Below are 23,971 nucleotides of genomic sequence, written 5' to 3'. Positions count from 1 at the left end.
GATTTGTCGTTGTCGTCTGCTTCTTGTAACGGTTTGTGTTGTCCGCTCTCTTTGTCTGCTTCCACACCAATTATCTCAACTTCGTGTCTGCTGCCTTCTCGTTGGGATTTGTCGTCGTCGTCTGCTTCTTGTAACGGTTTGTGTTGTCCGCTCTCTTTGTCTGCTTCTTGTAACGGTTTGTGTTGTCCGCTCTTTTTTGGTTTTCCGCTTCCACAGTGAACACTGGTTATCATCAACTTCGTGCCCGCTGTCTGCTCTCTCCGTCTGTCTGCTTCCACAGTGAACACTGGTTATCATCATCTTCGTGTCCGCTGTCTGCTTCCACAGTAAACACTGGTTATCATCAACTTTGTGTCTGCTGTCTGCTCTCTCTGTCTGTCTGCTTCCACAGTGAACACTGGTTATCATCAACTTCGTGTCCGCTGTCTGCTTCCACTGTTTAAGAATAAACATCGCGTTCATCTGAAATGGCTTCACCAAATCAGATTGAACAAAGAAATAAACAAAACATGCATCCACACTCTGTGGGAAAGCACTGAAGATTTGAAGAACGGCGCAATATCAAGTCGCCAACGCTGTGCATGATATAAACAAGCATTAATATAAACATTAGAGTAAGCATTTTTAAGAACAATTGTCGCCTCTTAGAGTCTAAGAATTCTTTGATATACACAAGACGTTTTTTAATAAAATCAGTTCATATTTTGAATTCAAGTGATGAAGTTGGGCTTTAAGTTTTTGCGGTGCTGAACTCCTCTTCATTTTGGTCCTTCGATAAAAATGAACTCTGAGTTTTCCCCCACCAGTGGTAAGAGACTCAGAGGATGAATCAGCTCCTTAAGGTCTGAATTCTTATGATAAGATCGGATAAAGGTAGCAAAATAAAAAACTCTTGTTTTCCCCCACCAGTGGTAAGAGACAGAGTATAATATAAAAGCAAAATATTGCTTAATAAATAAAAAGTGCGTGCGACCGAGTATATAAAGGCAGTTTGGCTAGTCGAGCAACTGCAATAATTTCGGCGGCGGTAAAAAAAAAAAAACGGACGATTTAAAGTTGGTGTGTGGCTAATTCGTAGTTGCAAGTCGGCAACTACCAACAGCAGCAGAGCAACAAGAAAGTTGCAAAAGAGAGGCCGCTGAAAAACATACATTGCCAATAGAAGGAAGTCTGGTGCGATGACCGGCACCGGTACCGCCTGAGCCCATAGGCCCTGGACAACAGCAGCAGAACAACAAGATACATAGCTGCAAAGAAGAAACTGAAGAACTTGCAGTGGCAGTATAAGAAATTCTGGTGCGATATCCGGCACCGGTACCGCCTGAGCCCATAGGCCCTGGACATCTGCAGCTGAGCGACGAAACAATAAAAAATAAACCAGAGGGCCGGGGCTAACTTCGACCGCGTCAAAGTTTGTATACCCTTGCAACTTTTTTGGTACTTTTCCTTACCTATAGCCATCAAAGTGGAAAAAGTTTTATCTAAAAAAGCTGTTTCCGAAAGAACGGCCTACAATCTTAGCATAGCAAATAAGACGATATTGATCAAAGTCACTGTTTTCCACCGATCGTTCCTATGGGAGCTATATATATAGTTACCCGATCTTTATCAAATTCGTCACAGTCATTAACAGATATATTAAACTAACAAATATTTGAGAGCAATCGCGTTAAAAGTAACGAAGTTATTGACAAAAGTCACTGTTTTCGACCGATCGTTCCTATGAGAGCTATATGATATAGTCACCCGATCTTGATCAAATTTGGCATAGTCGTTTATATGTGTAATTAACTCACCAATATTAAATTTCATGACAATAGCTCAGAAAATAACGAAGTTATTAAGAAAAGTCACAGTTCGTGACTTTGCCTTTTGTATGGGAGCTATATGATATAGTGATCCGATCCGGCTGAATCCGAGATATACAACGCCTGCAGTATATACAAGCCTACATGCAAAATTTCAGCTCTGTAGCTCCAACGGTCTAGGAGGAGTTTGCGTTGATCCAGACGGACGGACAGACGGACAGACGGACGGACGGACGGACGGACGGACGGACATGGCTATATAAACTCGTCTCGTCATGCTGATCAAGAATATATATACTTTATATGGTCGGAAATGCTTCCTTCTATGCGTTGCACACTTCTGACCAAAATTAATATACCCTTTTTGCAAGGGTATAAAACGGCGAACTCTACCCATTGGCGGACAAGCAGCAGCGAACAGGATCATCAGATAAGATATAAATTAAAATAGTCATAAGTACTTCATATTTTATTATTATCATTATATAATCCAAATATACGCATAAGTTAAAATGTTCACTAATAAGGCTGCAAAAGTGTTGGCCAAGCAGGCAGAGTTACATACCAGGTTAAGGCAGTTAGAAACACTAGATCCTACAAACATAACTAGCAAAGTTGTAGAGGAAGTAAAACAGATAAGGAATGAATGAATACCTAATAACAAAAAATTGATCCATACTGCTCCGAATTTAGATCATGATTATTTCAGAAATAAAATACATGAAGAAGCATTAACGATAGTTGCCAAAATTATAGCCATAGGAGAGGCAGAAAAACCACGCACTAGTAAGTCGGTGTGCGTTGAAGCGGAGGCGAACATGTCAGAGATAGTTGATGATAGCATAGGAGAGTCGCGCGGGAATGCGACCTCCAGTAATGAAAACCCTAAGGTTAACCAGGAGATATTTATGGATAGAGTCCGACAGCTCCAGGAATGTTTGGAGGTAGTAGAGTTGAAGTCAACAGGCAATGGGACATGGATATTATATATTAATAAAATTAACTATTTATGGGAAAAAGTACAGGCATGTCAAGTATTAACATATGATGCAAAATTTAAGAATATTACGGATGATTTACAATTTGATGTTCGAAATTCATTGTCAATGCTAGAAATGAAAATCAATCGTGAGAGGCGAACTACCGGTGTTGCCAAAGATTCAGGTACCCACATTTGCTGGAGAGGCTAGAGAATGGGACCTGTTTGTGGAGTTATTTACAGAATTAATTGAAAAAAGAGAAGATTTAAGTCTTGCCCTCAAGTTTAATTATTTAAAATCCGCGTTAAAAGGGGAAGCAAGGAGCATGGTAGCTCATCTGTTGTCAGGTTCAGCTGACAACTATAGTGCCGCTTGGGAACTGTTAACCAAGCGGTATGAAAATAATCGGAGGGTATTTTCCGAACAGTTAAATCGGATCGTTGATTTACCGATGATCAACAATGAATCCGCAAAGAGTTTAAAAGGAGTGATTGACATAATTAATGAGTCAATAACTTAATTAAAATTAAAGCAAATTGTCCGATGAGTTGACGAATACGCTCAACACATATTGGAATTTGACTACTCTACAATTATATGAGCAGATCAGAAAACCAGCAGATACAGTTCTGTCTGATGTCATGGAATACTTAGAGCAAAGATATGCTCGCTAAGTGCCATGAGGAGGATGATAAAAAACCGTTACAAAAACGTCGGTGCGGGTTTAAAGATAGTTGTCGATCTGCAAAGGTCTTGGCATAGCGCACTTATATGCTATAAGTTTAAAGCGCTAACACCTAAAGAAAGGGTGGAAGTAGCCAAAAAAGTGCAATTGTGTACACGATGCTTGAAGCATTCAAGCAACAAGAGATGCACTAATGAAATCTGCTCATTGTGCAGCAAGGGACACCATACCCTTCTTCATTTTGGGGAAAAACAGGCAAAGGTAAATACTTGTGTTACGGCACAAGAAAAATTGTTGGCCACAGCCCTAATTCAAGTTAAAACCAGAGGGCCGGGGCTAACTTCGACCGCGTCAAAGTTTGTATACCCTTGCAACTTTTTGGTAACTTTTTCCTTACCTATAGCCATCAAAGTGGAAAAACGTTTTATCTAAAAAAGCTGTTTCCGAAAGAACGGCCTACAATCTTAGCATAGCAAATAACGACGATATTGATCAAAGTCACTGTTTTCCACCGATCGTTCCTATGGGAGCTATATGATATAGTTACCCGATCTTTATCAAATTCGTCACAGTCATTAACAGATATATTAAACTAACAAATATTTGAGAGCAATCGCGTTAAAAGTAACGAAGTTATTGACAAAAGTCACTGTTTTCGACCGATCGTTCCTATGAGAGCTATATGATATAGTCACCCGATCTTGATCAAATTTGGCATAGTCGTTTATATGTGTAATTAACTCACCAATATTAAATTTCACGAGAATAGCTCAGAAAATAACGAAGTTATTAAGCAAAGTCACTGTTCGTGACTTTGTCATTTGTATGGGAGCTATATGATATAGTGATCCGATCCGGCTGAATCCGAGATATACAACGCCTGCAGTATATACAAGCCTACATGCAAAATTTCAACTCTGTAGCTCTAACGGTCTAGGAGGAGTTTGCGTTGATCCAGACGGACGGACAGACGGACAGACGGACGGACGGACGGACGGCCGGCGGACGGACATGGCTATATGAACTCGTCTCGTCATGCTGATCAAGAATATATATACTTTTTATGGTCGGAGATGCTTCCTTCTATGCGTTGCACACTTCTGACCAAAATTAATATACCCTTTTTGCAAGGGTATAAAAATAAATGGAGAATATGAAACGTTAAGAGCCTTGATTGATAGTAATTCTCAAAGCACTATTTTATCTGAAGAAGCCGCTCAAATGTTAAAATTACCCAAGATTAAAAAACAAACCGAAATAAGTGGGGTATCTTCAACAAAACCTAGAACTTCAAAATATAAGGTAAATATTGAAATGAAGACGCGTGATTCTCAAATAGAACTCCTTAAGGTTGAGGCAATTGTATGGCCGCAATTAATGAAAGCTCTTCCATTAAAAATAGCAAACGTGGATATGTCAAAATGGCAAACTTACGTGCTAGCTGACCCCAACTTTAATAAACCTGGGAGGGTAGATTTGATAATAGGGGTAGACGTATATACCCACATCTTAAAAAGTGGAGTGGCCAAGATTAATGGCCTGGTAGGGCAAAATACTCAATTTGGCTGGATCGTGTCGGGATGTACGAAGTCAAAAGGAGATGAGTCCATAGTAGCTACAACAATAGACATCACAGATATGGAGCGTTTTTGGGAAATGGAGGCAGATGAAAAAGATGATATAGAAGCTAATGAATGTGAAGAAAATTTTAGCAAGACAACAAAGATTAATGATTCTGGAAGATATGTGGTAACGATCCCGTTTAAGAAAGAAAAGGAGTTAGGTGAATCAAAGGCGCAAGCAACTGCGCGGTTTCTTAGCCTGGACAAAAAATTTCAGAAAAATCCAAAACTTAAGGAAGAGTACAAAAAATTTATTTAAGAATATTTGGACTTAGGCCATATGGTCGAAACTACGGATGAAGGAACGTACTACCTGCCACATCAAGCAGTAGTAAAAGAAGCAAGTTTGACAACTAAACTAAGAGTTGTATTTGACGCTTCCGCGAAAACCACGAATAACAGAAGTCTCAATGATGTGATGTGGATCGGGCCGCGACTTCAAAAAGACATATTTGACATAATACTAAAATGGCGAAAATGACAGTACGTAGCATCTGCAGATATTGAAAAAATGTATCGGCAGATAAACATTGATCTAAACGATCAAAAATATTTGCATATTTTGTGGCGAATTTCACCGCAGAAAAAATTAAGAATATATAAATTGACAACAGTAACGTACGGTACGGCATCAGCACCTTATTTAGCTACAAGGGTACTTGCAGAGATAGCAAACAGATGTCAAGATAAAGTAATTAGTGAAATTATCCGAGATGAATTCTACATGGATGATTTAATGACTGGAGGTAATACCGTAGAAGAATCAAAAAACAAAGTTCAACAGGTTTCCAGAGAGCTGGAAAGAGCAGGAATGAATTTGAGAAAATGGATTTCGAATAAGTCCGAAATTGTTGAAGAGTTTATTGATACAGGCGATAATAAAGTATTAAAAATTGATGAGAACGAGGCAATTAAAACCTTGGGGTTGCAGTGGGAACCAATTAAGGACGAATTTAAGTTTAAGGTACACTGTGACGAGAACAGAAAGGTGAATAAAAGAGTTGTGCTATCCACACTAGCCTAGATTTATGATCCACTAGGTTGGCTAGCACCAGTAACAGTAATAGGCAAGTTATTCTTGCAAAAGTTGTGGCTAGCTGAGCAAAATTGGGATCAAGAGTTGTCCGATATCGACGCAACAGAATGGAAATTTTTCAGGGACAATTTAGTGTATCTGGAAGAAGTCAGATTACCCCGATGGATCAAGACACAGCCTGATATGTTGTTACAGATTCATGGTTTTGCTGACGCGTCAGAAAAGGCGTATGCAGCGGTAGTATATGCCAAAATTGTTGGGGCAGTTACCTTAATAGCCAGTAAGAACAAAGTTAACCCTATCAAAAATAGGAAAACTATTCCTAAATTGGAATTATGTGCAGCACACTTGCTATCGCAATTGCTACAAAGAGTCCAGCAGGCTATTGCTGCTCCAGCTGAAATGTATGCTTGGAGCGACTCTACTATCACACTATGCTGGATTAAAAACGGTGCCTGAAGATAACCTGGCAGACGTAGCTTCAAGGGGTATTTATCCAAATAAGTTAAAAGATTGCGAATTGTGGTGGAATGGGCCAAAGTGGCTCGTTGAGGCAAAAGACAAATGGCCTAAACAAAAAACAGATGATGACAAGGTTATGGTAAATTCCGTACTATTAAATACAGAAAGTAGTATTATGCAGGAGCTAATTGAAAAGTATTCCTGTATAAATAAACTGGTCAGAATTACGGCATATGTATTTAGATTTATTGGCACTAAAAAAGAGATAATGCGTACCCATCATATCTAACCGTCAATGAGCTTAAGAATGCTAAAAATTTTATAATTAAACACCAACAAGCATGTCAATTTAGCAGAGAGATTTCATGTCTTACGCAGAACAAGCAAATTGACATGAAAAGCAAATTTTGAGCTTAAATCCATTTTTGGATAACGATGGAATATTGCGCGTGGGGGGAAGATTGCAAAATGCCAACATATGTTTTGATACTAAACATCCAATTATTTTAGATAAATCAAATCTAATAATGTTGTTGATTAAAGATGCTCATAAGGAACCTTACACGGAGGAATTAACCTTATGAGAAGCCAAATTCAAAGGAAATTTTGGATTTTCGGTTTAAGAAACGCTCTTAAAAAATACCTAAGGGAATGCGTCACTTGTGCCAGATATCGCCAAGTAACTGCGGAGCAAATTATGGGTAACCTAACCAAAAGTAGGGTAACGGTCTCATTCCCATTTCATAACACTGGGATTGATTTTGCCGGCCCATATCATATAAGATGCTCAAAAAATCGGGGACAAAAAACATTCAAAGGGTACATAGCAGTATTTTTGTGTTTGTCAACTAAGGCAATTCATTTGGAAGTTGTTAGTGATTTGACAACTGATGCCTTCCTAGCAGCATTTCGAAGATTTGTGGCAAGACGGGGTAAATGCGCGAACATATATTCTGATAACGGTACAAATTTTGTGGGAGCGGCTAGGAAGCTGGATGAAGAATTCAAAAAATCAGATCAAGATGACGTCCAGGTTGCCCCTGTTCTAGAGCGAGAACAGATTAGCTGGCATTTTAGCCCCCCGGTAACCTGACATATGAGGAACTGGCAACATTGTTGTGCTAAATAGAAGCCGTGCTAAATTCACGTCCGTTATATACGACGGGTGAAGATATGGACGACAACGAGGTGTTAACTCCCGGTCATTTCTTAATTGGAAGACCGACATTAGAAGCAGCCGAGCCCATGTCGGAAGAAAAAATTGGAAATTTAGACAGATGGAAATTATTTCAAAAAATGAAAAAAGATTTCTGGGCGAAATGGAAAGACGAATATCTATATACTCTCCAGCAAAGAAATAAGTGGCGACGAACCATCGAGAATTTAGAGAATGGCCAGGTCGTGCTGATCAAAGATCCAGCCAGGTGGCCTCTGGGCAAGATTGAGGAAATTCATAAAGGCAGGGACGATAAAGTAAGAGTGGTCAAAATCAAATTGCAAGATGGGTCAATTACAAGGCCTATAAATAAAATCTGTCCACTTGTTGGGGTAAAATCATCCGAAGAAATTGAGGAGAATCGATATCGGAAAAGTAACAGATTCGGTCATCTGTCCAAAGCAGGAACCGTAATGATGTTTGCAATGTTAATGCTGCTTTGTCAACTTTCGAATGCAGCAAGCATTAGAGATAATCGACCAAAAATTACGGTAAAAGAACTAAACGCAACAGCCGCGTTGTACTTAGATCCAATGGGTGAGGTGGAAGTAGTAGCGTCCTCATGGGATCTAGTAGTGTACTATGACATGTCGGCATATTTTGAAATGCTTAATAAAGGCGACAGGTTGATTCCTAAAATGAGGGATTTATGTCAAAAGTTATATAATTTTGAAGACCAGTGTCATTTCGTATTAGACAACATGGTAAAACGAATTACGGAAATCGAAGAAAATAGTAGATTGTTCATGAGTCAAAATAAGCCAAGAAGCAAGCTAGCACCGTTTGAATTCATGGGTTCACTGTACCACATATTATTCGGCATCATGGATGCAGATGACAGAGTACATATGCAAGAAAACATGAGAAATTTACTGACAAATCAGCAAAATTTGAAACACCTAGAAGAAAGGCAGACATCGATAGTGGACTCCACGGCAAACATTCTTAAGACAACTATAGACGAAATAAATGTAAACTTTCGCAACATGAACAACCGGATTGAAAATATGACAGAACTACTAAAAGACAGCTATTACGTATATAGAGAATCCATGCAATTCTTCATGATTGTAAGGCAACTGAGTTCCGTGATCGATGAATGTGAAAAATTCAAACAGGAGTTATAAATCTTTTAATAGACATTAACCATGGTAGGTTGAACCCTAACATTTTAAAACCAAGCCAGATGAAGTTGGAAATTACAAAAATTAAGGACAAGTTGTCCGAAACATTAGTATTACCAGGTAAAAGAACAGGTACTGAATTAAAAGATGTATACACTCCGTTGACGGCAAAAGGTATTTTTATTGACAGAAAACTAATTATAAATGCAAAAATACCACTTTTTGGTATACATCCGTCTTTTCTCTATAAAGTTATTCCACTGCCTGTACGATTAAACAATAACCAAATGGTAATGGTCCGTATAGACAGCCAGTACTTAATTTATAATTTTGAAATAGATTCGTATCATTTAATGTCCGAATCAGCTATGCAAAAATGTCAGAACTGGCAGTCGCATAGGAGAACATGTGAAGGAAGTTGGCCATGGAGTAGTGCCAATGATAATGTCTGTGAACTGACAGCTCTTAAACAAAATACCAAATCTAACTGCATATACACAACGATTATGGAAACAAAGTCTTACTGGCTAGAATTAGATAGTAGCAGGAGTTGGTTATTTAAGGTTCCACCTAGAACTAAAGCTAGAGTCCAATGCGGTAATGAACAGCAAGAGATAATGGCTATACCAGAGCAGGGAATTTTGAGCCTCAGATCAGGCTGCACAGCTAGGACAGAAGATAAAGTTATAGTGGCTCATCATAGCATACAGTCAGAGTCGTATATAGCCATTAAAACGGCGCACGTGGGCGATATTAGTAACATGGCAAATATAAAGTAGAAGCAAATATAGTAAACCATTCAGCAGAATTGGAGAAAGTAGGAAACCAGCTATGGCTGGCTCGCATTTGGCGGCCCTTCGCAGAATGTTTAAGAATAAACATCGCGTTCATCTGAAATGGCTTCACCAAATCAGATTGAACAAAGAAATAAACGAAACATGCATCCACACTCTGTGGGAAAGCACTCAAGATTTGAAGAACGGCGCAATATCAAGTCGCCAACGCTGTGCATGATATAAACAAGCATTAATATAAACATTAGAGTAAGCATTTTTAAGAACAATTGTCGCCTTTAATAAAATCAGTTCATATTTTGAATTCAAGTGATCAAGTTGGGCTTTCAGTTTTTGCGGTGCTGAACTCCTCTTCATCCACAGTAAACACTAGTTATCATCAACTTCGTGTCTGCTGTCTGCTCTCTCCGCTGCCTGCTTCCACAGTAAACACTGGTTATCATCAACTTTGTGTCTGCTGTCTGCTCTCTCCGTCTGTCTGCTTCCACAGTGAACACTGGTTATCATCAACTTCGTGTCCGCTGTCTGCTTCCACTGTTTAAGAATAAACATCGCGTTCATCTGAAATGGCTTCACCAAATCAGATTGAACAAAGAAATAAACAAAACATGCATCCACACTCTGTGGGAAAGCACTGAAGATTTGAAGAACGGCGCAATATCAAGTCGCCAACGCTGTGAATGATATAAACAAGCATTAATATAAACATTAGAGTAAGCATTTTTAAGAACAATTGTCGCCTCTTAGAGTCTAAGAATTCTTTGATGTACACAAGACGTTTTTTAATAAAATCAGTTCATATTTTGAATTCAAGTGATGAAGTTGGGCTTTTTAATCAATCGTGAGAGGCGAACTACCGGTGTTGCCAAAGATTCAGGTACCCACATTTGCTGGAGAGGCTAGAGAATGGGACCTGTTTGTGGAGTTATTTACAGAATTAATTGAAAAAAGAGAAGATTTAAGTCTTGCCCTCAAGTTTAATTATTTAAAATCCGCGTTAAAAGGGGAAGCAAGGAGCATGGTAGCTCATCTGTTGTCAGGTTCAGCTGACAACTATAGTGCCGCTTGGGAACTGTTAACCAAGCGGTATGAAAATAATCGGAGGGTATTTTCCGAACAGTTAAATCGGATCGTTGATTTACCGATGATCAACAATGAATCCGCAAAGAGTTTAAAAGGAGTGATTGACATAATTAATGAGTCAATACACTTAATTAAAATTAAAGCCAATTTGTCCGATGAAGTTGACGTAATACTCGCTCAACACATACTTCGGAAATTTGACAGAGAGACTCTACAATTATATGAGAGTCAGATCAGAAAACCAGGCAGATACAGTTGCTGTCTGATGTCATGGAATACTTAGAGCAAAGATATTGCTCGCTAAGTGCCATGAGGAAGGATGATAAAAAACCGTTACAAAAAACGTCGGCTGCGGGTTTTAAAGATAGTTGTCCGATCTGCAAAGGTCCTTGGCATAGCGCACTTATATGCTATAAGTTTAAAGCGCTAACACCTAAAGAAAGGGTGGAAGTAGCCAAAAAAGTGCAATTGTGTACACGATGCTTGAAGCATTCAAGCAACAAGAGATGCACTAATGAAATGGTCTGCTCATTGTGCAGCAAGGGACACCATACCCTTCTTCATTTTGGGGAAAAACAGGCAAAGGTAAATACTTGTGTTACGGCACAAGAAAAATTGTTGGCCACAGCCCTAATTCAAGTTAAAACCAGAGGGCCGGGGCTAACTTCGACCGCGTCAAAGTTTGTATACCCTTACAACTTTTTTGGTAACTTTTTCCTTACCTATAGCCATCAAAGTGGAAAAACGTTTTATCTAAAAAAGCTGTTTGCGAAAGAACGGCCTACAATCTTAGCATAGCAAATAACGACGATATTGATCAAAGTCACTGTTTTCCACCGATCGTTCCTATGGGAGCTATATGATATAGTCACCCGATCTTTATCAAATTTGTCACAGTCATTAACAGATATATTAAACTAACAAATATTTGAGAGCAATCGCGTTAAAAGTAACGAAGTTATTGACAAAAGTCACTGTTTTCGACCGATCGTTCCTATGAGAGCTATATGATATAGTCACCCGATCTTGATCAAATTTGGCATAGTCGTTTATATGTGTAATTAACTCACCAATATTAAATTTCACGAGAATAGCTCAGAAAATAACGAAGTTATTAAGCAAAGTCACTGTTCGTGACTTTGTCATTTGTATGGGAGCTATATGATATAGTGATCCGATCCGGCTGAATCCGAGATATACAACGCCTGCAGTATATACAAGCCTACATGCAAAATTTCAACTCTGTAGCTCTAACGGTCTAGGAGGAGTTTGCGTTGATCCAGACGGACGGACAGACGGACAGACGGACGGACGGACGGACGGCCCGCGGACGGACATGGCTATATGAACTCGTCTCGTCATGCTGATCAAGAATATATATACTTTTTATGGTCGGAGATGCTTCCTTCTATGCGTTGCACACTTCTGACCAAAATTAATATACCCTTTTTGCAAGGGTATAAAAATAAATGGAGAATATGAAACGTTAAGAGCCTTGATTGATAGTAATTCTCAAAGCACTAATTTATCTGAAGAAGCCGCTCAAATGTTAAAATTACCCAAGATTAAAAAACAAACCGAAATAAGTGGGGTATCTTCAACAAAACCTAGAACTTCAAAATATAAGGTAAATATTGAAATGAAGACGCGTGATTCTCAAATAGAACTCCTTAAGGTTGAGGCAATTGTATGGCCGCAATTAATGAAAGCTCTTCCATTAAAAATAGCAAACGTGGATATTTCAAAATGGCAAACTTACGTGCTAGCTGACCCCAACTTTAATAAACCTGGGAGGGTAGATTTGATAATAGGGGTAGACGTATATACCCACATCTTAAAAAGTGGAGTGGCCAAGATAAATGGCCTGGTAGGGCAAAATACTCAATTTGGCTGGATCGTGTCGGGATGTACGAAGTCAAAAGGAGATGAGTCCATAGTAGCTACAACAATAGACATCACAGATATGGAGCGTTTTTGGGAAATGGAGGCAGATGAAAAAGATGATATAGAAGCTAATGAATGTGAAGAAAATTTTAGCAAGACAACAAAGATTAATGATTCTGGAAGATATGTGGTAACGATCCCGTTTAAGAAAGAAAAGGAGTTAGGTGAATCAAAGGCGCAAGCAACTGCGCGGTTTCGTAGCCTGGAGAAAAAATTTCAGAAAAATCCAAAACTTAAGGAAGAGTACAAAAAATTTATTAAAGAATATTTGGACTTAGGCCATATGGTCGAAACTACGGATGAAGGAACGTACTACCTGCCACATCAAGCAGTAGTAAAAGAAGCAAGTTTGACAACTAAACTAAGAGTTGTATTTGACGCTTCCGCGAAAACCACGAATAACAGAAGTCTCAATGATGTGATGTGGATCGGGCCGCGACTTCAAAAAGACATATTTGACATAATACTAAAATGGCGAAAATGGCAGTACGTAGCATCTGCAGATATTGAAAAAATGTACCGGCAGATAAACATTGACCTAAACGATCAAAAATATTTGCATATTTTGTGGCGAATTTCACCGCAGAAAAAATTAAGAATATATAAATTGACAACAGTAACGTACGGTACGGCATCAGCACCTTATTTAGCTACAAGGGTACTTGCAGAGATAGCAAACAGATGTCAAGATAAAGTAATTAGTGAAATTATCCGAGATGAATTCTACATGGATGATTTAATGACTGGAGGTAATACCGTAGAAGAATCAAAAAACAAAGTTCAACAGGTTTCCAGAGAGCTGGAAAGAGCAGGAATGAATTTGAGAAAATGGATTTCGAATAAGTCCGAAATTGTTGAAGAGTTTATTGATACAGGCGATAATAAAGTATTAAAATTGATGAGAACGAGGCAATTAAAACCTTGGGGTTGCAGTGGGAACCAATTAAGGACGAATTTAAGTTTAAGGTACACTGTGACGAGAACAGAAAGGTGAATAAAAGAGTTGTGCTATCCACACTAGCCTAGATTTATGATCCACTAGGTTGGCTAGCACCAGTAACAGTAATAGGCAAGTTATTCTTGCAAAAGTTGTGGCTAGCTGAGCAAAATTGGGATCAAGAGTTGTCCGATATCGACGCAACAACTTCGTGTCCGCTGTCTGCTTCCACAGTAAACACTGGTTATCATCAACTTTGTGTCTGCTGTCTGCTCTCTCTGTCTGTCTGCTTCCACAGTGAACACTGGTTATCATCAACTTCGTGTCCGCTGTCTGCTTCCACAGTAAACACTAGATATCATCAACTTCGTGTCTGCTGTCTGCTCTCTCCGTCTGTCTTCTTCCACAGTGAACACTGGTTATCATCAACTTTGTGTCTGCTGTCTGCTCTCTCCGTCTGTCTGCTTCCACAGTAAACACTGGTTATCATCAATTTCGTGTCTGCTGTCTGCTTCCACAGTAAACAGTAGTTATCATCAACTTCGTGTCTGCTGTCTGCTCTCTCTGTCTGTGTGCTTCCACAGTGAACACTGGTTATCATCAACTTCGTGCCCGCTGTCTGCTGTCTTAACACAAAGAAACATTGTTAATAATATATTATACTAGCAAACCCGGCGAACTTCGTAACGCCTAACAGTCAAAGAATTTCGTGTTACCTTTTAGCTTGAAACTTGCCATTTAAAATGGTGGCCTCAATCACGTTCTTCATTAATTTTTTAATAGCCAATCGTGTGCCATTGCACAGCCGTGGTGGGTTCAAGTTACGGAGCAAAATCACCGGAGATCCTACTTTCAATTGTAAGTGGTGCGGTGGCATGCCTGGCAAATCCAAGAAATTCAAAAATTCTACTTGGTAATTTACAGCTTCGATAGTATTGCAAACTGTATCAACAGATTTGTATGACACAGAGTCTGTTGGCAACAATTGTTGTATCTTGAAATTTAATCCATGAACGTCCACATTTTTCGCTGCTAAAATGGCTCTTTCTGCCAGCCACTCAAGATTTATATATTGTGTGTGTACATCGGGAAATATACAGTCGATGAGAACATCTTGCGAGTGGACGATTGTGCAAAAACCGGTTGGTAATTTTATTGATCCAGTATTTTCATGTACGGCAACTTTCCCATTGCCAATATCTAATAGCTGTTTCGAAAAAGTTTCGGCGGATGGATCCTGAAGCGTTTGAACGCGCATGTTCACATGCCCTGTCATGACGATGTATTGCACTTTGTCCAGGTAATAACGATGTAATTTCCTGCCATTTTGTATTACATGTAAAAGTAATAAAAAAGCAAGTTCGTCCATATTATATCCATAGCATCCTGTATGTATTCTTGCATGTGACGTGGACTACCTATGTACGATGATGGTAGGATGACAGAGTTACCGATTTCGGCAGTATCAGCGTTGCTGGCAATAGCATCTCGCAAGTGAATGTATTCTTCCGCACGCAGCTTCTGTTGGTTAAATCGCAAGTATCGTAGTCGTTCACTCTCTATCTTGACGTACATATCGACCATAAATTGTTGGCAAAGCTCACGACATCGTAGAATGATATTATCCTGACCACGTCTAATCATCAACCGAAACGAATAGAAATCCTTTGAGCTAATATTCTTGTTTGTTTCGGTTCCTATAATAGTATATCCATGTATTAATTGAAGAGTTTTCATATTCTTAATGAATGAATTACCTGTTACCGGATCTCGTTGCTTAAGGTTTATGCAATATCCGTCTTGTCCCTTCCAAAAAATGAGTGGATATTGGAGAGCATCATATAAACGATGGGTATCAGGAATGGACTGAAGAGAATTATTTCTTCTTCGAATCACGATTTGTCGCGTAGCTGTATGGTCGCCAACCATGATTCCAGCCACGTCGTCAACAACAGGTGCGTTGAATCGACGTATATGCCCTCCAGCTGGTGTTCTATCAGGATTGATGAAAATAGCGTGATTATCACTTTGTAGCTTATGCATATGTGATTTGAATAATTTCAACAATTCGTTGTGCTCATTTAACAGAGCGTCCAGCTCGCTGACAATGCGCGTTGCAAATGGTGAATTGAGGTGATTATAGTTGCAACGTGTATTCACGCGATTGGCGAGTGCCCGTTCGGAGTCCTCGCCACCCATAAAGTAAATTTGTAAAAATTTATAAGGTTCGTTTGGCATTGGTAGTAATGAGCCGACTTTGTGGTAAATTTGGCCTTTGATTTTGAATGTGGAATTAAATTGTTGACCATTTGCAGCAGTATTTTTAATTTTTATTTTTACTATTTCCGTTGCTCCGAACGATGTCATTTGAAAACATGAATTGAATTGCCGAATTGAACGCAAGAACAGCGAAGAATTTGGATCAGTACCAATAAGGAGGCCGTGCAATGGTTCCGGCGGTGTTTCAATTTCTGGAAGTTTCACTTTTCCTGATGAGCAACACATCCCAATTGGCTCATTTTTAAATTTAAGGGCTTGACAGTGCGGGCATTCCTTGTCCAATGTACCAATTACCACTTTGGAATGAGTGTAATATTCAACATCAGGCTCATACTGAAATGCTAGTCGAAGAAATGAATGTGATGTAAATGCTCGAAGTACTTGTTGATGTTGGTCGATCCCTCTACGTCTGTTGGCTACGAATCTGCGCGCTTCTCTTCGTTCCAATTGTCTTTGTTGGTTTCGCTCATCTCGTAACTGCGCCATTCTTACACGGACATCTGCATTACTTTGTTGCCTTTCTGCATCTGATCTTATTGCTCTTCTATCTTGCATGCCCCTAGATCTGTTTGTTTGACCACTCAAATTAGCCCCCCTGCGTGTTCGTGGCATTGTTGTAATAAATCAAGTGCGCGCCTTCCACCGAACCACACTCGGCGACAGCGACAGAACGCTTGTCCTGAAATTAAAAGAAAATTTCAACTGTTTGTTCCGAAAAAAAAACTGGAAAATTAAATTTTTTTATACGGAAATCCCCAAGCGAAGCCGTGTTAACTCAACAGTGTACATCACCTTACTGAAATCTAGAAAGTCTCAACGTTGTATATGGTTTTTCAAGGCCTGTTTCGATTGGAAGATTTAAATTATTTTTGTTGAGATAAGAGATGAATATCAAGTAGGCCGTGTGTCTAATTTCACTCGTATAAAACACAGGGTAGTTCAGATATCCAGCACAGTTAGTCAGTTTTAATCGTTATTATTTGGGTATAAAAAATAGATGTTGGCCTATTCTCAGTCCTACACGATCTGCATAAAAAATTTCGTGAGAATCGGTCGAGCCCTTTCGGAGTAGTTTTGTAACAAACACAAACACACTCGAGAATTTTATATATATAGATAATGGCGTTAGTGATAATTTGGGTGCGCGATGTGATCGAGGCGAGAGTACGATTGAGAGTGCTTTTTTGAATCAACGCTTCTCTTTATTTCCCAATGAGTGAGTCAACCAGATAGGTACGGCCGCTGCGTGTCGTTCTGTCTCGCTCACTAGCTACTGCCCGATTGCCATGATTATGCCCGCCTGACACTTCATTTCCTACATAAATCCCATACGTTGTGATATATTTTCATATGATATGAGAAATTTTGAATGTTGAGTAAATTTTTTTTTTTTCATATAAATGGGCGAAATTAAATAAATCCCATACGTTATGATATATTTTCATATGATATGGAGAAATTTTAAATGTTGAGTAAATTTTTTTTTTTTTATATAAATATTAAATAAATCCCATACGTTATGATATATATTTTTAAATGATATGAGAAATTTTGAATGTTGAGTAAATTTTTTTTTTTCATATAAATGGGCGATATTAAATAAATCCCAAACGTTATGATATATATTTTCATATGATATGAGAAATTTTGAATGTTGAGTAAATTTTTTTTTTTCATATAAATGGGCGATATTAAATAAATCCCATATGTTATGATATATATTTTCATATGATATGAAAAATTTTAAATGTTGAATAAATTTTTTTTTTTTTCATATAAATTATGAAGATGACAGTTTGCATCGCCGTATTCATTTATTAAAGCTATATACATATAACATTTTTTTTCTTTTGACCTTTTACACGCCACCGGGTGAACAGCAGTGAGCGGCGAAGAGCAGTGAAGAGTGAGGAGGGTTTTTTGATCCTCGGCATCTACGGTCACACCAGGAGGGGTGACTGGGTTTTTTCCAATGGGCATCGCCATCATACTGAATCGAGATTTTCACCCGAACACCCGTTCACCTCCTGTATATTATACTTTGCGATTTGTCACTTTTTCCAACCGAACCATTTCGTGTGTGTGTCGGTATATCTTGTGAATTAAATAAAGCAAACATAGAATTAAAACGAAGTTTTCGCGCGTTTTAATCATTCTACTCACGTACGAGACCCTGAAGATATTGGCATCCGCCAACCACTTGATACTATATCGGGTCAAACATTGGTCCTTCGAGCCGGATATCCTTCCGCTCCTTCAGCTTGCATCGGCGGAATTCCTGATAAGTACAAAATTTCATTATTCGTTTCATTTGCCCCTACATACTAATAAAAGTGTGAGGTTTTCCCGCTTCTCCATAGCGACCTACACACTTTTACATATTGTATGTACATACCTGACCTGTTCCAAGGGTCCATGGTAGTTCCTAATCCTTAGCGTGTTTGTCCAACGTTCTCGTTTTCCATTACATTTCCATTTCTTTATTTATATTTTTCCCCGCACTTGTCCAAATCCACCTCTTTTACATATGCATTCACATGTACATGTAATTTCCACAGCTGTTTGCCAAGTCCGCGTAAAGGGTTAAAAAACAAAAAAAATATTAAAGTGTTATAAAAAATAGAAAAAAAATAATAATCCAAGTGTTCACCGCGTTTTCTTATGTGTTGAAATAATTATTTTTAATGCCAAACTAATTTCCGCACGCGCGTATCTACGTACATACACACATCGTCATCTGTTGATGTACGCGCATATGTACATATCCATGTACATATAATCCCTTCACACATTTACCACAACACAAAAGGCCAAAAAATATTGTTTTTTTTTAATAGCACTTAACGTATGCACCGCGATTTCTTGCGCGTTCGAATTAGGTGCGAAATTAATTCCCCACGCGCGTCTTTGGAAACCGGTGCACTTGCTTACATATGTACATACATACTTACATAGTCATACATTGCACATATGTACATATCCACAACACATAATCCATTTCGGTGTCGCGCATTGATTTAACACCACCCCACCTCCAATTAAATGACAATTACTTAAGTTATTTTTGTTGTGAACAACGCGTGTGCACACATATCTATATACTCACCTGTGTACTTATGCATGTACGTACATACATAGATCAAGCATTTGTCCACATGCATTGATCGTTTGTTTTGTTTGCCTTCGCGCACAACACTCGCGGTGTGTAAAAGCGTTCTTTTGTTATTGGTTTTCTCTTTTTTTGCACAACCACAAAAAAATTATTAACATAATTAAACAACAACATCAAAATATAAACAACGGCCGACAGCTGTTTTCGGAGTAGTGGTGACACGTGAGTCGAGTCGTGATATCGATAGGCGGCTCAAGCGCGCCAAGTTCAAATCACATTATTTCCGATTCCCTTCTTTCGCCTAATTATATATCCGCCCATATTTATAACTAAATACATATATATTTTTCCAGCACTATCGTGCCCACATTTATATATCCGTCCATATTCATAAATTATATATATATAACGTTCTTTTGTTATTGGTTTTCTCTTTTTTTGCACAACCACAAAAAAATTATTAACATAATTAAACAACAACATCAAAATATAAACAACGGCCGACAGCTGTTTTCGGAGTAGTGGTGACACGTGAGTCGAGTCGTGATATCGATAGGCGGCTCAAGCGCGCCAAGTTCAAATCACATTATTTCCGATTCCCTTCTTTCGCCTAATTATATATCCGCCCATATTTATAACTAAATACATATATATTTTTCCAGCACTATCGTGCCCACATTTATATATCCGTCCATATTCATAAATTATATATATATAATTTTCTCCGGCCAGTATTTTGCGCACATATATATATCCGCCCATATTTATAAATAAATACATATATTTTTATATCATATTATATATCCATTCATATTCAAAAATTATAAATATATTTTTTCCGGCCAGTATTTTGCGCACATATATATATCCGCCCATATTTATAAATAAATACATATATATATTTTTTCCAGCACTATCGGGCCCATATTTATATATCCATTCATATTCAAAAATTATAAATATATCTTTTCCGGCCAGCCTTTTGCGCTCATATATATATCCGCCCATATTTATAAATAAATACATATATATTTTTTCCAGCACTATCGGGCCCATATTTATATATCCATTCATATTCAAAAATTATAAATATATTTCTTCCGGCCAGCCTTTTGCGCTCATATATATATCCGCCCATATTTATAAATAAATACATATATATATTTTTTCCAGCACTATCGGGCCCATATTTATACATCCGTCCATATTTATAAATTATATATATAATTTTTCCGGCCAGTATTGTGCGCACATATATATATCCAGATCCAGATTTATTCAAAAACGTATTTTCTTTTATCCTATACATCTTTATTTATATATTTCCTCCGTGTTTTGTTTTATACGTACTCCCAGCGTTACTTACGAATCCATACAAACTTGTTTTGTAATCATTTAGCTTTGTCTACGTGCAAGTTTTGATCCGCACTCGTGCGTTCGTATATTGTTCCGCATCTATCCCCATTAAAAGGGCTCCGTTTCCGAGCCGCACGCGAGATAATTCTCCCGCAATCCTGCGGTGCACAGTGAGAAAGCTCTTGCGTCCTCATACAGTCCACTTCTCATTTCCTCAAATTTTCCTCATTTCCTCATTTTCTCAAAACCCACAAACTCGGTGTTCGACGGTAAGGTCGTCCCCTGAGTATGTCCACGGAGCCGTCCAAGACTGCGCCGAAGTCTAACGGTCTTTCGTCTCCCTCTTCAACTCCGGAGAAGGTTCGGCCTCCGATAACTCCGGCGACCGTGAAGCGTACGGATATTTCGCGCAAGTTCTCGTCTGTTCGCAGCCGCAGCGAATCCCCAAGATCCCGTCCGTCTTCGTCCAGCCTCCCTCAGGGTCGCAGATTCTCGGTTAAAGACTCGAGTGAACACAAAGGTCGTTCCAAGCTTTCAACCCAGACCCAGATCCCGCACGTTGTTGTGACGCACTGTTCTGACGCTCCCGTCACCCGATCCGTATCACAACAGCGCAGAGAACACTCCAGAATGTCCCTCTCCGATTTCATTCTGGCGTGCGACGCATTGACTCTGTTCGAAGCTCGGGAGAGTGAAGCTCTAACTTCTGAAGTGCCCTTGTTTTCCATTAAAATGCACTTAGAGCAGCTCAAATCGCTGTGGTCAACTGTCGAGATGGAACACTCCCGTTGTCACAAGGCCTTGACAGTCCAAACCGACGAGGAAAGCTTGGCAAACATAAGCCGCATCAAGGCGAAGCACGAATACGCTTATGCGGCGTATGTGCGATGCGGGACGTTGTTTGGAGAACGCATCGAACAGCTCTCGGCACAGATGACGAGTCTTATGCGTCAGCCCACCGCTCCGTCGAGGCCGGCGGGGCATAGAGTTCCTCCGTGTGAGGTGGAGACATTTGATGGCGACAGCCTAGCATGGCCCACATTCCGCGATTTGTTCGCTGCCATTTATATCGCCAACCCGTACTTGTCACAAGTGGAGAAGCTCTATCACCTGAACACCAAGACGCGAGGGGAAGCGAGAACCATCGTAGCTAAGTCCCCCTGACGAATGAGGGTTTCCAGGCCGCGTGGGAGAACCTCACCGCACGGTACGAAAATAGCCGTCTGCTTGTCATGACTCAAGCCAGACAACTCCTTCAGATTCCCGCGGTGGCACAAGAGTCGGGCAAATCCTTGCGAGAGCTGCAGACTGCGTTTCAAGGGGGTCTTACCGCGCTTGAGCGTTCGGGTGTTAGTACGGAGAATTGGGATGTCTTACTTATCGCCATCTGCACTAGCAAATTGCCGAAGGCCACAATCCTCCTGTGGGAGCAATCAGTGCCAAATAAGACTGTCGTCTCAAATTGGTCCGATTTGAACCAATTTCTTACCGATCGGTATCGTGTCCTGGATGCCACCGAAGAACATAAGTCGGGCCCAAGTGTGCAAGCCATCCCCTTTGGCCCCCGCAAATCCTCTGCAACGATGAAGGTCCAAGCGTTCCCCGCGAAAGCCCAGCTCAAACCGGCTTCTTGTAAGCTGTGCCATCGGGAGAATCACCCTATACGGCTCTGCCCTAGTTTTCTTGATATGCCTGTTCACAGGCGGCTGGAAACCATTAGACAGCAGGGACTTTGTCTGAACTGTTTTGCCCGCGGTCATCAAGTGAAGGGCTGCTCCAGTGCGCATAATTGCCATACCTGCAAGGAACGTCATCATACGCTGTTGCATCCTAGTGATGTGTCCGTGTCCTCGCCGTCCGCTGCGCAAGTCCCACCATCCAGCGCCACAGAGGGTCCGTCCACGAGCAACCAGCTCACAAATGCTCAAAGTTATTTTGCATCTACCCCAGGCAGAGGCCTTTTAGGCACTGCGATTGTCACTCTGCACCATCGTGGTGTGGATCACCATATTCGGGCGTTGATCGACTCTGGGGCCGATTCAACTTTTCTCTCCGAGCGTGTCTTCAGCATGGTCCAGCCCCCCTTCTACCCAGTAGACGCTGCGGTTACTGGCATGGGCCAGAGTGATGGAGGCTGCGCCGACAAGGTGTGTCTGCTAATGCTGTCTCCCCCGTGTGACAGACTGAACAAGATCGAGGTCTCCGCCCTGGTCGTATCCAAATTGTCAGGGGCCATTCCAACAGCTCCATTCCTTAATACGGTTCCGACGCAGTGCCTCGATCGCCCCCTGGCTGACCCGTACTACAACAAGCCCGCGCCTATTGACATGATTATCGGTGTTGACCTGTTTCCCCACATCCTCGGAGAACGGATCAAAAAGGATATTGGTGAGTTCGTCGGGCTAGAAACCATCTTTGGATGGGTTCTGTGTGGAGCTATCATGCCTGACCCTCCGGTGTCTCGATCAGTTTTCGCGGCACAGACGCGAGTTAGGCCAGAAGCAAAACTTGATGTACTCCTCACCAAGTTTTGGGAGGTGAAGACCTCCGCAAAACCGGAAAGGAGATGACGTATTCTGCGAGCGGAACTTCCAGGAGACCACCCAAAGAGGAAAGGACGGTCGATATGTTGTGTCCCTACCCTTCAAAGGTCCGAATAGCGTTGACTTGGGCCACTCAAGACCGATCGCGCTGGCTCAATTCCTGCGGAATGAAGCACGCCTTCTCAAGGATCCCGTCCTAAAAACGCAGTACGATGCCATTATTCAAGAGTACGAGGAATTGGGTCACATGATTCGGGTGACGCCGCCTCAAGGTGGGAAAAACTTCTATCTCCCCCATCACGCGGTGTTTAAGCCCGATAGCACCACCACTAAGGTACGCGTGGTATTTAACGCGTCGAGCCCCTCCACACAAGGCGTCAGCCTCAACGATGTCTTGCACACCGGCCCCACTCTTCAGGCCGACCTCACGCTTCAGGTACTGAAATGGCGGTTCTTTCAATTCGTTTTCAACGCCGACATAACGCAGATGTATCGACAAATCCGAGTCGACCCCAGGCATACCCCCTTTCAGCGAATCCTCTACCGAAACCGCTGCGGCAATATTCAGGATTATGAGTTACAAACTGTCACGTTTGGGGTTAACTGCGCGCCATTCTTGGCGATCCGAGTCCTTTTACAACTGGCACAAGACGTGCAAGCGATGTATCCTCAGGCGAGCGAAATCCTTCGGAACTACATGTATGTTGATGATGTCCTTGCCGGCGCTCACACTGAAGCCGACGCCCGTCTCGCCATACGAGAGCTTCAAGCGACCCTCCAATCTGCGGGCTTCCCGCTTCGGAAGTGGACTTCCAATAAGAAGGAAGTACTTCAAGCCATTCCGAGAGAGCACCTGCTGCGAGAGGACTTTCTCGAGCTGGAAGACGCGAGCACTGCAAAAACCTTGGGCATCCGCTGGCAAGCTGCCGAAGACGTCTTCTTCTTCACCGTAGCGGACCCCCCCTTGAAGGAGTCGATCACCAAGAGGC

General features: G+C 40.6%; 1 protein-coding gene across 1 annotated transcript; it reads right to left on the bottom strand.

Annotated features, from left to right (window-relative positions):
• Window positions 1-14,985: 14,985 nt before the first annotated feature.
• Window positions 14,986-16,749, bottom strand: LOC124461718. The gene is made up of 2 exons (XM_047013209.1): window positions 15,449-16,749; window positions 14,986-15,388 (listed from the first exon to the last, which is right to left on the bottom strand). Exons 1-2 carry the CDS (start codon window positions 16,581-16,583, stop codon window positions 15,024-15,026), a joined length of 1,500 nt encoding a protein of 499 aa, XP_046869165.1. The 5' UTR covers window positions 16,584-16,749; the 3' UTR covers window positions 14,986-15,023.
• Between the last annotated feature and the right edge of the window lie 7,222 nt (window positions 16,750-23,971).

The sequence above is a fragment of the Drosophila willistoni genome, unplaced genomic scaffold (genome assembly GCF_018902025.1).
Source record: "Drosophila willistoni isolate 14030-0811.24 unplaced genomic scaffold, UCI_dwil_1.1 Seg608, whole genome shotgun sequence".
Taxonomy (NCBI): domain Eukaryota; kingdom Metazoa; phylum Arthropoda; class Insecta; order Diptera; family Drosophilidae; genus Drosophila; species Drosophila willistoni.
The sequence above is the reverse complement of the archived record's forward strand: the minus strand, read 5'-3'. Positions and strand labels throughout refer to the sequence as shown.